The sequence below is a fragment of the Diplotaxodon limnothrissa genome, linkage group LG13 (assembly GCF_057381915.1).
Source record: "Diplotaxodon limnothrissa isolate DT_005_m linkage group LG13, D_limnothrissa_male_GT1.1, whole genome shotgun sequence".
NCBI classification, from domain to species: domain Eukaryota; kingdom Metazoa; phylum Chordata; class Actinopteri; order Cichliformes; family Cichlidae; genus Diplotaxodon; species Diplotaxodon limnothrissa.
In genome coordinates this window covers 6,849,148-6,864,103 of record NC_140608.1, presented here as the reverse complement: position 1 = coordinate 6,864,103, position 14,956 = coordinate 6,849,148, and the positions used below count along the sequence as shown (strand labels likewise).

At 38.3% G+C, this 14,956-nt stretch overlaps 1 protein-coding gene across 1 annotated transcript in view; it reads left to right on the top strand.

Moving 5' to 3' along the window:
• The window catches only part of cep170aa (centrosomal protein 170Aa), a 38,062-nt gene that overhangs the window by 7,585 nt on the left and 15,521 nt on the right, over positions 1–14,956 (top strand). Inside the window, exons 2-9 of the mRNA XM_085369707.1 lie at positions 2,116–2,175; positions 2,715–2,854; positions 6,241–6,330; positions 8,544–8,622; positions 9,107–9,165; positions 9,264–9,489; positions 11,264–11,401; positions 14,677–14,850. Of these exons, the coding sequence (XP_085225833.1) occupies positions 2,750–2,854; positions 6,241–6,330; positions 8,544–8,622; positions 9,107–9,165; positions 9,264–9,489; positions 11,264–11,401; positions 14,677–14,850 (871 nt within the window). The 5' untranslated portion in view covers positions 2,116–2,175; positions 2,715–2,749. The remainder of the gene's footprint in view (positions 1–2,115; positions 2,176–2,714; positions 2,855–6,240; positions 6,331–8,543; positions 8,623–9,106; positions 9,166–9,263; positions 9,490–11,263; positions 11,402–14,676; positions 14,851–14,956) is intronic.

The window sequence follows — 14,956 nt, the reverse complement described above, 5'->3', positions numbered from 1 at the left end:
TTCTAATATTTCTAATATTGTTATTTGGATGCACTCGCACTCACCGTTTTTGTTATAGAGAAGGAAAAGACTACATGCAGAACTGATAATATTTCCCTCTCAGCTGTGTGTCCTTCTTCAGACCTACCACTGCATTCCTCCATCTGTGCTACGTCTTTCATGTGTAATAGTGAGAAGATTTTTTTCTTTTTAATGGCACCATAAAGGAGACTGGTATGGATTGCATCCAGACTATTTAACCACATTCTCATTAGGCTTGCATTCTGATAACAGTTTGCAGTGGTTACTGAGACAGGCAGCTCTGTGATGCTTTAGTTACAGTCGAGTAGGAAACCAAAAACAATTATAGTTCTGTTGCTAGGTTTGGTTGCACTAGTGGTGTATCCAAACACCATTATCTGTAATATCTGCCACATAATGTTCACATGTACCTGCAGGTTTGTCAATACAAATTGTGCCACCTGTTAGCCAAACAGGTGGAGCATGCAATGTAAGCAGAACATCATTAGTTGGAATCTGATCATTAGCCCTGGTGCTGGATTTAATATATGATAATAATCTTATTTATTTTGCAGATGAAAACATTTTAAATTAGTTTACTTTTATTTTAACTTCACAGTTAACATGAGTTTACTATACTAAAATAAAAGGAAGAGAAGTTATGTTAAAAAATAACACTTAGCAACATGACTTGGATGGGTCTCAAGTGAAACCTTTTCAACTTTGAGGTGAGCTAAAAGTTGCAAAAGGACTAAAACACCTCTCCGCAGAAGTGACCAATACAAGCTGTGCAAATCACTTTATATTTGGTTGGTGCTTAATACTTATGTTTGCTCCTGATAATTGCATGTGAAAATGCAGAGAAATCATAAGTCAGATTTAGTGATTTGAGAATGTAATCACTGTTGTCAAAATGTGACATCTTCAAAAGTGCTTCTCTCTATAGCAGCTTGTTGCAGCACATTACTTGTATTTGAGTACCTACCAAGTTTCTAAATTTTCCTATTAAATCTTTCACTCAGCATGTAAAGCTGTCAGATATTCAGAGTGGTCACTGGAATGAAAGCTGATCTGTTTTACATCAGAGACAGCTGCTGATACAGTCCTATTCCCAACCCATATTTCCTACAGTGTCATGCAAGAACTGAGGTGTGCAGTTGATTAAAACTTTACCCAAGAGATTATTGAGTTGGTATACTAAGTACTTAAAAGGTCAAGTGAGCAAGAGCTTAGCTCAATAATCTTTAATTCCCACTCTGATGGGCTTTTCTTGGCACTTTCTACACACGACAGAGAGCTCTGGTTATTTGAGTGCCACTTCAAATTAATGTCAAAAGCTTGGAAACTTATTTTTAATTTGAAATAATTACTTAGGAAATGTTTTAGAACCGTCCAAACCCCACATGAACAACAGTATGTTAAAATGAATTTCATAGCTGGTACAACATTAGTTACAGCTAAAATTGAGTTTAAAATGTCCCTTTAGTCTCATATTTTACACCCTGTTGCTTATTCAGACAGGAACAGTCACTCAGTCTGTTGCTCAAAACAAACTTCTAGCATGCTCAATCAGTTTAAAAATAGGTATAGAGGTCAACAGCCCATCAGTTAGATCTCCTTAATGCTGTAGTTTCAGGTCTAGGCAGTTAGAAAGTAAGAGTGGCTGGCTTTGACCTCGTTTTCAGCTCATCTGAAGGAGAGCAAGGGGAGGAGGGAGGCAGGAGGGAAAATGAATGTCCTGATGGGCCGGCCAGCCAACAAATCTACATCACTTCCTCCTCTAACATCTGGCAGTGATCAAGGCAGGCACAGAGAGAGAGAAAGAGAGAGAGAGGATGTATCTTACTGGCTGGCCCAGTGTTCATTTCCAGGCGTAGACAGAGGCATCACATTGCAAGACCGCCCACTCGATCTCATTCCCCCTTGGAGCAAAACAAAATGAAGATGGAAAGAGTTGTGAAAGACTTTTTCTCATCTTCTCTGATGTCGTCATGATCTTTTCTGTCATATGAGGTTACCAATTTTCCATGATGATAGAAAATCTATGATTGCCTGAATCTGTGAGAATAAATGAAAAAGAAGAAAACAAAAATGTTGGTTCTTCATCTTTTTCAGGATGGCGTAGCTGTGTTTTGCTGTCAGTGGTCAATCTGCAGTGAGCTACCTGGAGCAGAGGTGTGTAGTAGAGTTCACCAGCATATTTCATTCAAATTATGACTTACTTTTGCATACATTCAGATTACATGTACGTTAATAAAGAGTTCTGTTTTTGAATACTGTGGTGCACTGATAAGTTAAACCTTGATCAGTGATCTCCACAGGGTATGGTAACAAACACATTTTTCATTCTTTTTTATTACAATCTGTTATTTTAAATAATACTGTTGGTACAAAACAATTCCTCCCACTGTTGTTTATATACTGTTTTTATAAAAATTATCCACACATATTCGTAGATTTCATTTCTGAAATATGATGTATCAACATTTATTTAGACGGTAAGACTTAGGTTGATTCTAAGAAGAGGTGTTTTCTTGGGGGGGGGACTGGCTCTGGATTATGAGGAAAAATGCCAGGATTACAGCTGTAACCTATGAATTTGAATTCTATACAAATATTTTTTGCTGAGTGGGTAATTTGGTGTGGATTCAACCACATCTAAAATGTGGTCACCGAATAACAGTTTACTTACACTTCTGCATGTTTCTTTCCAGGAGGTTTGCATGAGAGGCTGCTGCAGGGTACAAAGATGAGCGTGACCTCCTGGTTTCTGGTTAGCAGCGGTGGGACTCGCCACCGACTCCCACGGGAAATGATCTTTGTCGGCCGGGATGACTGTGAGCTCATGCTACAGGTAAAGACATTTGATATGCCTCTTTTTTTTCACTGAAAAAAGCCCCAATAAAACAATCGTGTTTGATTTTACTGTTTAGAGATCATTAAAACTGCTGTACACATAGATTTTTCTCAGCCTTAGAAGTAAGCTGCGGAGTTCACATTGACCTGTTTCATTGGACAGTGCAATAACTGTACCAAGGATTGAACAACAATAGCACACAATGCTCATGCTGCTGCTCTTAAAGTAGCAGAGGTTGATTTATATGTCTGTATGCTGATGTCGCTGCAGCTGTGCATGCATCCAGAGAGACCACGTGCATGCTCATGTGTACCTCTGGTCACTGCACTAATAATAGAAAGTGGGGCAGATACCTCTTGAGTTAGATCTTTTCTGATGTGTGTTGTTGTGGATAGAGTATTCATCCATGGCTACAGGACTCCAGTTATGACATTACATTTTTAGAGAACTTTTCACTGCCACCAGTGCCTGTCAGAAAGTATGATTGTCAAAAACACATTTGTTTAGGACTCACTGATCCTGAGTCAGCAGACATTTTCTGTTCACTGTTTACATTATGCATCACACATACGCTTCTGTCTGCTTTTAGTTTCTGTTTTCAGTACAAAACCTCTATACAACACTGAAAATTAGATTTTCTGTGTGTAATTTGTATTAGTTAAATGATAAATGTTCAGATAATCAAATCTAATTTTCATAGTTTAATAGTGTAGATTAGCTAATGCTAAAACACAAAGGACTCTAAGCGTTATGTGGCTAAAATAATTTAGATGTCATGCGTTGAGTGAAATGCATATGAAGCAGAGACTAAAGTTGAGATACATATGTATGTGTGTACAACTTTTATGGAAAAATATTTAAAAATGATATGTTATAAAACAAACTCGGTGATATCTTACTAATGTCTTTGCATCCATAAAACTTGGAAACTACTTGCTGTTCAGATGGTATCGTATTACGCCTTTACAATCTGGTTTCTCACAGCCTTCAGTGCTTAAGTAATACAGGTTGTTTGCTTTGCTTTGAGTTGTAAAAGATCTCTTTCTTTTCTTCAAGTGGTTTCTTAATGTGTTTTTGATGACCTGCATGTCTTCGGGTTCTGTATGTGGATTGGATGTGGATTTTTCTTTCTGTGTGTCTTCTTGTAATTCTATCCCTCTGATGTGTTTGGAACCAGAGAAAGATAAGGGAACTATTCCAAGTTACAGACATTGGTTTTGTGTACTTGGACAGCACATGAGAAGCGGCTTACAGTTACCCTCCATGTGACTGTTTTAACAAGCCAAGGCATCATCACATGGTTTAAGGCTGCTTGTGTCATGCACCAAATAAAACTGGAATGCACACTCACAGATAGAATATCAAAATACAAGTGAATATATGACAGAATTTATCACACAGTTGCTTGAGTGGTCTGCGTAAGTGTTTTGTAGATGTTGTGTTGTCAGCTTGAAGAATTGGCTTGTTTTTCCCATCAGTCATACTGTTTGTGCTACATTGCTTTTGACAGTCATGGTATTTGCAAACTAAGGATAATGATCCGAAGCGCCTAGCTCTTATTTTCTTATTGAACAGAGAAGGTGTTTAGTGAATAGAGGAACACCAAACTATGATATTAATTTAACCTCTACAAATGATTTTTCCTGAATTAAACATTTTGAGGACGTGGCTTGGCTCTGCATATGTTCTGTTGGTTGTCAGTGCGTCTGAGTATAGCAGCATGAGTCCTCTCTCCTGTACAATGAGCAGCTCAGCTGGTCTCTATCCTGTTTGATCTAGCCTAATCTCACTAAAGTAATCGCTTTCACAGTTGGCCCTCTGGAGTTGCTTCCCTTGGTTTTACTAAGCCTTGCAGCTTTATCTTAACATTTTTTCTTCACCACGAGCATGTTTCTTTGTTTAAACAAGGAGTGAATGGCTTATAGGAAAGTCATATGAGAACTGAATATCAGATTCAGCTCCCATAATCAGCACTGGCTGATTTCAGTGGAATAAATTCACTATTGTCTGCCTTGCTTCATTGCAGAAATGACTTAGTCTTTGATTATTTTTAGTCATTATTAGTTCTATTTGTAATGTTGCCCAATGTATCTGTTACTTTTATAGTTTCCATCCTTTGTATTTGTCTGCCCTGCCATCATTTGTTTCACCTATGCTTGATTGTTTCCACTTGCATCTCGTTGTTACCTGTGTTTCGTCACCAATCGCCTCTGTGAGTATATACAGTCCTGTTGACATCTGTGTCTTTGTGTATTGTTATGGATTCTTTGAACACTGCCCTTGGGCCCTCTTTTCAGTGACATCTGCATTGTTAAAATTTTGCATTCAACAGGTTAGTGAAAGAGGTTCTGTGGTTCCACAACCCTAAAGCCCTTAGACGAGCCTGAGTTTATGCTTGTGCACATATTTACCGGATATAACATCTGTATTTGTCAGCGTTGGAGAGGTTTAAGGCTGGCAACAGAAATGTGGTCACTCCCAGATGAGCTAATCATTGAGAAATGACTTGCCTACTATCAACCCCAGATCCAGCAGACTTTTCAATCTCAAACAGTAAAATTAAAATGGAAACATTGACATTTCCACACAAAATAATTCCAGGTTGTCCTGCTTTATTTGCATTTTTATAGATTTAGGGTTTTGCAGTAGATATCTGACTGCAGCAAATTTGCTAACCAGTCAGTGTCATTGCAATTCTTCAGATACATGAAACATTTGTGTGGCACTGGTACATGAGACATATTTACCAAATTCCACAGCATATTTCTCTCCGAGGCTCTTGCCATCTTTTTTTTTTTTTTTTTTTTTTTAGCTATGCAGAAGGTTGCAGTGTTTCTACTGGAAATTGTTTATCCTCCAAACAGCCTGCTTAAAATCAATATTTTACCTCCAATCTCCAGTTACTATTCCACTGCTCCTCTTTGTCTACTTTGTGTGTGTGTGTGTGTGTGTGTGTGTGTGTGTGTGTGTGTGTGTGCGCAAAGTGTGTGTACAGCTGTGTACAAATGCAAGTGATTACAAAGAGCCCTGACACAGACATTGAAATACCTGCTGATATGCTTAGAGTTGATATGATAGTAGATATCATATGCAGTAACCCTGATATTTACCTTCAGAGTTACATTCTTGACATTGTCATGGATTCTGATAATTCCACAAAGGCTCCGGTTCAGTGACATACAGTATTCTAATCGTTTATGTAAGAAACAGTTACTGTCCTGATGTTTAGTGTGAATAACCTGTGAATCTGTGCTGGAGTGCAACAGCAAACATGAAGAGTAAAGCCAACAATCACACATTATTTTGAGGTCCAGATGTCAATAATCACATTAACAGCTGTTACCACTTGCTAATGTTTCGTGTTTGTTTCCTTTTGTTTGAAGTCGCGCAGTGTGGATAAGCAGCATGCTGTCATCAACTACGAGCCTGGGACTGATGAACACAAGGTTAAGGATCTGGGCAGTCTGAATGGGGTGAGTACAAACACCAAAATATGCTAAGGACAGAAGTAAGCATCAAGATAAAAAGACTAGAAGAGGATACAGAGTCAAAAAGCAAAGGGAAAAGGGGGAGAGGATGGATGACAGATGGGGAGGAGTAAGATAATAAAAGGATAGAGAGAAATAGAGAGAGACCAATAGATACAAAGAAACAAAACATTCAATATAGTCAAGTTAAAAGTAGGAGAGATGGAGATGAGGTCAGAGATTTGTTTATTTCTGGAAGTCATTGGGAACTTCTTTTCTGCTGCTAATCAATCACCTTGTCAATCAAGATTCATATCAAGGCTTGGATCAATTTGAATCTAAACCCAATTATGCAAATTGCTGCTTAAGGGCAAACTCTGTGATGTGAACATGAATTAAGGAGTCAATTTGCCAATTAAACACATCTTTAGGACCTGTTTTCGTACCTTGATTGATTTAAATAACTCTCCCTAAAGGGTTTATGAGAAGACAATGGAAGAAAAAAGCTGTCAGTGTTTTCTGATGCTACTTGAAATACACATTGTAAACATGTGAGCTGGCAGAAAGAATGCTATTGTGGAAGATGAAATAAAGAATAAGCATTATAAATTTTTGTTATTGCACGAAGTTTTGTGAATTTTTAATAAGTTTGTTGTAGATGCGTAATGTTTTTGGGTATAAGATAAAAGATGTGTGGAGAAAAGCATAATTATTTGCATATTTAGGGTAATGGATAGTGATACCCAAGTTGGAATAGATTAAATTGGTTCATACCAAAATTCGAGCAGTACATTCATCCCAAAATACCACATAACAAACACCATAATTGATGTTAGCATGATGCATGTGAGAATTATGGGGAACACATTTATATTCGTTTTTGTAATTCTTGGTTTCTCTGTCTCTTTGACTCAGTAAAACTTGGTTACACGCAGCTACCACATGGCGTTAGTCATGTGTAATGATTCGTACTCAGTCACAGCCCACCAGATTAGACACATATGCACAATGCCCCTCACATCCTCTCTAGCTCTCAGACAGGAAGCCAGAGTCAGAGCCGCTTCCTGCTGTGTCATTAACCGTCCAGCTTCTTTGACGGGATTTAGAGGAAGTTTTCTCCTGCTGAGTCAGTGGATATACTGAGGTTTGCCACGGTCTGAAAAGCTATGTTTGGACAGTGTCACCATTTACTGTCTTTCTGAAGTCATTTCATAGCTGTGTTGTTGAAATATTTGGATTTCATCTCACTGGAGAGAAGACAGGAATGTTTTATTACAACAGCAGTGCAAGTGTGATAGATTTTCATTGGCTATCCAGTGAAACCTGATCTTTCCCAGAGCTGTACAGTAGAAAAAAGGGTGAAAGGGTTGTGTGGGGATATGAGAAGGAGAGAAATGGAAAGCAAAACTCCAAACAAAACAAAGAAATACAGGATTTCATTTGCTTTGGCATTTGATCCACGCTATCCAGACCAGTCGTGGTTCCTATATAAGAAGCCCCGTTGACTATATGAAAGTTTATTATTGGTGTTTAAATCTGTCGGATTGGTTTATCCTAGCTTCATAATCCTAAAACTGTAAACTGTTTAGGCTGTTTAGACTAGAGCTGTAATCTTAAGTTGATTATTTTATCACTAGAAAATTAATCTGTTGCTATTTTGCTAATCGGTTAATCATTTTATCCATCCATTAGTTTAACCTCTTAACAAGCTAGAGACATAGATGGCTGAGTGATGTATTTGTTTTTGCAAAAATGCTGAACATCATCTGTTTTTAGCTTACTTTATGAATCTGAAGCTTTGTCATGTCCTGTATTGAATGTTATTAACCTGAATATCTTTACATGTTGAACTGTTGGTTAGACCAAGCAAGCTGTAAACTCTATATTGTGTATATTGTGCATTTTGCTATTTATCGTACTGTTTATTTTAATCTCTGTGTGCAGCGCTTTGTGACTACCTGTCTATGAAAAGCGCTTAATAAATAAACTTTACTTACTTTACTTACTGTCCCTGCTGTGAGCTTTTGTGATTTATAATGGCTGTATATTAAAAAAAAAACATTAAACATTAGGATGTTAATTGTTGATGAAAAGGAAATAAATATAAAGAAAGAAAGATGTCAACCATAGTACTTAAAGTACTAAAGCACATGTTATTTTTGGAATTTTACTGTGACTATTTCTTTAAATAACCGCCTTTCTGTACCCTCTCTCTGCAGACCTTTGTAAACGATGTCCGCATTCAGGAGCAGATGTACATCACTCTAAAGTTAGAGGACAAGCTGAGGTTTGGATATGATATCCTTCACTAATCTGTTCACCCCTCACACAACCAGCAATATGTTCACCATTTAGAGAACATGCTGAGGAAAATTTTTTTATTCTCACCAAGGTGCCAAACTTGTGTTGTGACCTAGAAACATAGTTGAGTTCACAACTTGCAGTAGTGTATCAGTTCTTAAACAGTTTGTGTCATGCCCCATCACAGAAGCCAAAACAGCTCATGCCTGACACCCCATAACTTTTATCAATCTATAACAATACATAGGGAATTATGAATAATTTCTTTCAATAGATTAGCATTTTTAGATTATTATTATTTTCTAATTAAAATAGGGAAAATATTAGAATCATTTAAATTAGTTTTACTTTGTATTTTTTTAAACCTGGTTGTGCAGGTCCTTACCTCATTTGTGCTTCCCCACCTGTGGGCTTGCATTAGTGTCTGTAATCATGTCATAGTTGTATGGTGACCCGTATTTCCTTAACCTTTCTGTTTCACATACCAATCTGTTTACGGTGGTGAGAGGAGAACTCACTGTGCCTGAGGAAGCTCTAAAGGTGAGGACCTTTGTCCTAACATGATCATGTTTCACAGTTGCATTGTACTACATATATGGCTATTCATTTTATGTGTCCATTTCTTCTTCTCCCTTTAGCATGAAAAGTTCACCATTGGCCTCCAACTCAGCAAGAAACCATCGACTGGTGAAACCGCTAGCACCACAGCCACAACCAAATCTCCCAGTAAGACCCCAACAAAGGCACATAGATCCCCCAGCCACACTAAATCAGGGGAGAGCAAAGTCACAGATGGGGTCACTTCCTCCAAAGAGTCATCTGCCAAACCTGTGGACACTCACAAAGCTGAAGAGAGGATAGGAGGTAAGAGACAAAACAGAAGTAAATGTGGAAAAGTAAATTAGTCTGCTGTTTCCTTAAATTTACAAATTTCTCTTATGAATAAAGATATCTTCAGTGGAATTTTAATTTTGTGGTGATCCAAAAGTAGCCCTGGGACTGAAATAACAACAAAAGCAATACAAATGTTTAGTAATGGCTTTATGCTGATATTAACAAGTAGAAAATGTATGTTCTGATATATAGTTCTGCAAATACTCTCTAAAACCTCTAGATGTAATACCACAGTTTCAAAAGCAGTTCACTGAATTTTTCACTTTCTACAACCCTGAGAGAGCAGGCTTTATATTCGCATTCAGGCTTCACATTCATGTCATCATTTAGTGCAGGGGTGGGGGAGCTCCAGGCCTCAAGGGCCAGTGTCCTGCAGGTTTTAGGTGTGTCCTTGATCCAAAACAGCTGATCTAAACAGCTGAATTACCTCCTCAACATGTCTTGAAGTTCTCCAGAGGACTTGTAATGAAATAATCATTTGATTCAGGTGTGTTGACCCAGGGTGATATCTAAAACCTGCAGGACAGCAGCCCTTGAGGCCTGGAGTTCCCCACCCCTGGTTTAGTGTTTGTGTCTTTTTTTGTTGTTGTTGTTGTTGTTGTTTTTTGTTGATGTTTTTTCCCAAATAAGGAAACCTTTTTTAAAATAAGAATATTGTGTAATTTAAGTGTGGTAGGGTTAGGCCAGTAGGGGGTGGACATGGTCACAGGAAAAATTGCTGCCCGGCGCTGAGCATTATCATGAAGACGGCTTACATTTGAGGGTGTCCCTAATAAGTGACATCAGTGGGCATGTTGGGGTGCTAGCAGTGTTTCTGGTTAATCTCCAGATGTTAAAACAAGGCCATAGAGGGCTTGGGTTTACAGACAGCTTAAGCTGTAATAGGGTCAGATTGAATGAATAATGCAAACCAACATCCCAGCTCTGCTGTCTATAAAATGCAGTAAGATACACAGACACAGAAATAAATTTGGACCTAAACAGGCAACGATATACACTCAGCTTTGCATGTTGCCTGATCTTCCACTCAGTTTTTAAATAACACTCATGCTGTTTTTCATGAGGATGCAATCTCAGTGTTATTGCTTCAGTCCCAGACCTCACCCACATATTATAATTTACAGTAAACATACGTTCAGTAGTTTTTATATAGATCAGCCCTACTCACTGTAAACAATTTGGCACTGAGGATCTATAATTATCTGGATATACTGTGTTTAAACTAACACATCGCAAGGTGAAGGGTACTAAAATGAGGGGAAAAGGCATAAGATGAGGAAAGAATGCAAAGAACTTGACGAGATGTCCTCTGATACAGCACTCAGTGATGTTTCCTCTCACTTCCTTACTCAGTTTAAGAGTTACCACTGGAGCATAGTACCTTTTCTTATAGTCTGATAGGAACAGGGAGGCAAATGGAAAGCTTGTCTTTCATATCCACCATTTATTTCTGAAAGAGAAAGAACCCAAAACATTGAATGTTCACATGCGTGTTCGACCAAGCTGGCTAAAGTTTTGAAAATAGGTCAGTGTTGCAAGACCCGACTAGGGGGAATTAAAGCACGAACACAGACATACGCAAGGAGCAGCTGGGTTAATTTTGGTGCAACGTGATTCAGTGAACTGTTTATCTAGATATGACCTGAGTATGTAAAGTCAGTAATAAACACTCGCCTTCACAGAGTAACACGTAGACTCACTGCAAGGCTTTGTTAAAATGTTTTTGTGTGAACATTTGCCCCAGGGGATATTACAGCACTGCCTCGTGGGACCCCCCTGTATGGCCAGCCGTCTTGGTGGGGGGATGGGGACGCAGATGATGAGAATTCTTTCAAACAGGAAAACAGGACATCCACAAAAAAGCATGACAGCTCCACCTCAGGTAGGAGGCTGTGAGATTTTGAATTATTTTACACTTTCAGAGATCAAATGCAAACATGTGCTTTCTTGGGTTTATACACAGCAAGCAGGTACAATGTACATGTACAATGACAGTGTTACATTTTCAAAACATAGTTGTAAGAATGCCAAATGATTTCCACATATTATAATAAAGTTTGTGTAGTTGTGATTGGTTTGTAAAAGGTGTTTTTACTGTTAGCACTTGGTAACTGCTTTACAAATAGACATGACGTAGAAGTTCAATTTCATACTCTATAATAGGATGCACTTTCAGTAATTTAAATGAAGCTTCTATTTGCTTTAGTTCAAGCAAAAAATTTAAAATCAAAGTGTTTTACTGTTTACAGTGTATAGTTACAATGTACTGTGAAATGTTGCTGTTAAATAGCTAACACATTAAAGATGCTATGTTAAGTTGAATCAGTAGCTTAAGTCATCCTAATGTCCTCCAGCTCCATTTATTTGCTTTCTTTGTGTTGAAGGGGTGATGTCCAACTAGCCTGTGTTTTTGTATTTGTGACAGTCCAAGTGCACACAAAGGCCTTTTTCATAGCATGTATGCATGTATGTCTGTTTGCCTGCACTATGCGATTAGACAGTGACCATTGGACTGAGGAGGGAATAACGTTAACTAGAAGCCGATAGTCAGAGTAACAGGATTAGAGGAATAGTGGAACAGCTCAGTGATACAAAAAAATCAGTCTGTGCCAGGCTGGTTTAGTGTGGACCAGAAGGAGTGGGGGGAGGTTAACCAAACACAAAAAAACACTGGAGCAGACTGAAGCATCCTCAAATCTCTCGTTACATCTGGATGGATAGTCTGGCAGCATCTTTGCCAGTCGGTAAAAGAAGACTGGGTTTTTGGGGGTTTTTTTTTGTTTGTTTGTTTTTTTTGTTTTACCTCTTTTAACAGTCAGTTATAGGTGCTTTCCGTTCTCTACGATTCTCATCACTCTGTGGATTTTAGTGTCGTATTTTTGTGGTGAAGTGAGATTAGAAAAGCTTGTCAGTTTGGAGTAAATCTGCAAAAGTGTGAAGGGTTGATTTGAAACCAAACGGAAAAAAAACGTTTCCAGAAGATCAGCCAAATGGGATTGGCTACTTCAGTTATGGAAGCGGGTGAGTAAAAGGCATTTACCCTCCCCAGCATCGGCTTTTAAAAGATGAATGTTGAAACGTTGGATTGTGAAGCGGCGTGCATATTTATCAGTATGTTATCAGTGGACATTTAATTTTAAATGGTGTGGCTTTACCTCCATGTGTATTTCCCCTAATAGGTCATTTTATTCAGATATGACAGTTAGGAGGAAGTGAAAGCGAGAAAGAGAGGTTTGGGGATAGGAAGCGATTCTGTTTGGTTGTGTGCTTTGTAGCATGTATGTGTACTTCAGTTAAATTTAGTGTGTGTCTTTTTATGTTTCCCTCTGAATAGGCTGTGCTGTCAGAGTCCCCTACCCTCCCCTCCTCATGTATTGTTGCTCAAGCTGATTGGGTTACACCATTGCACCAGCTCCCCCCTTTCCTCCCAGCACACACACACACACACACACACACACACACACACACACACACACACACACACACACACACACACACACACACACACAGAGTGTCCAAACAGACCACACTAAGTGTACACTGCAGCAATCATTAGCCAACCACGCTCTAATTCTTTTGTAAGTATCACTTTCTCATCCATACACTTTGAGCAATGGAGCTGGTGAAATGCTTTCAGTTTGAGTCAGCTTTGTATTTATCTAATATTTTACCTTGCACTTGATTGCCAGCAGCTCATTGAAGAGCTGTCCAGTCAGTGAAATCTCTTCAACTCTCAAGTCTGTGAAATGAGAAAGGGTTTGGTGTTGTACTGTTAGGCCAACAGAAATCCTGGAACACATTCAGCAGTTAGTTTGAACCTAGCGGTTAAATAAAATTATTATTGGAGTTCTTTACTTTGCAGAAGTGACTAATGTAAGTGATTCTCAGATGACTTATGTTCACACTAACTCACTCCTTACATGAGTGGGATAGAGGAAGTTTTCTGAGTTCATCAGAATTTTAAAGGAATAACTGTTGCTGTTTATATTGTTTTGTCTCTTTTTAAAACTGTTTGTTTTAACACCAGAAGGCCCTGAAAGGTAAGAGATCACAGAGAAGAAATGTGAACAGTGTAGTAGTACTGCTGTTTGAAAGTTGAACCATGTGTTCTGTCTTAGTTCAATGGTATTACAGTGTTCTCATAGTCATTGAATCTTAAGCATCACTGCACATATTTGATCTAAAGTACATCATATTTGCTCTCAGTCTTAATCTGTGTTGTAAATCTTTCCAAAACTGCTGAGCCGCTTACACTGGCAGCCACTGATAGTTTCAAAAAGATTTAAAAAAAATCAACTAAACTGAGCTGAGGGAAGTAAAGTGAAGTGGAAAGTGCAGCTTTTAACTAAGAGATTGTACCTTTTGGAATGTCCTGTTTTCTGTCCTAAGTCTTTAAGCAGCTCTGTGATATATTTAAAATAAATATTTTATTAGAAATGTGTTCACTGTTGCTCACTCTTGTATTGTGCAGACAGTTTCTGTTTCTTGTTTCTTTTTGTCAATTGCCATATGTTCCTACGTTTGCTCCCCAACATGAAGCAGATGGCCCTTCTAATTTCTGCAAGTATCATTTGTCATATTCAGATCTCACAGAGGGTCTGTTTGCTAATACGGACAAATGAGAAAAAAAGTCCCCCGAAATCAGGTTTTAAAGAGCTATGCCAGCACTACTTCTTTTTTTATAGTGACAGAAAGTGAAAATGAGAAACAGAAAGTTGATGTGAAGAACAAACCTTGAGTGGATTGATCTGTGTCTTGAATGGCTTGATTTTCAATATTTTCGCTTTCATATCCTTTGAAAATTAAATCTAGTATTCATCTGTGTCGACTAAGTAATGTATTCCTGTGCTCCACATAGAAGCTGAGAATATGGAGTCTTTAGGCAACGTACAAAATTTTTGGTACCGGAAGCTTTGTGTTTTTCTTTTAAAAAGGATGTGTGCAGCGCAAAAGCACATTAGCTGGAACAGTGTTGTGCTGTGTCCACAAGCTGGTAACACAACACAACCCCAAAATAAAATCTCACCATCTAATTTTGGCTAAGATTTTCACAGGTTGGTTGGGTGGTTTTATTTTAATCCACTGATGTCAAATATTTATTGCCTACCCAAATTTGATCTATTTTCGAATGCATCTTTTGGTATTTTCTGAACTTAGAAAGCAAAGAGGCACATCGAGGGGAGAAAGCTAAAGAGGGTGGTCTTCATGCGCCCACTGCCCATGATTCCAGTTACTTTGAGATCCCCACCAAGGAGGGTCACATGGCCAGTAACGGCATCCATGAGATTCCTACCAAGGACACTGAGGGCACAGCCAGTCACATCACTACAGGTAAAGTGAAGTATATGTTTAATTCTTTTTGATATGTCTTGATAAAAGCAGGTGTATTTATGTTTTGTATTCTTCATGTTATTCATGTTGAACTTTTGAGAAATCT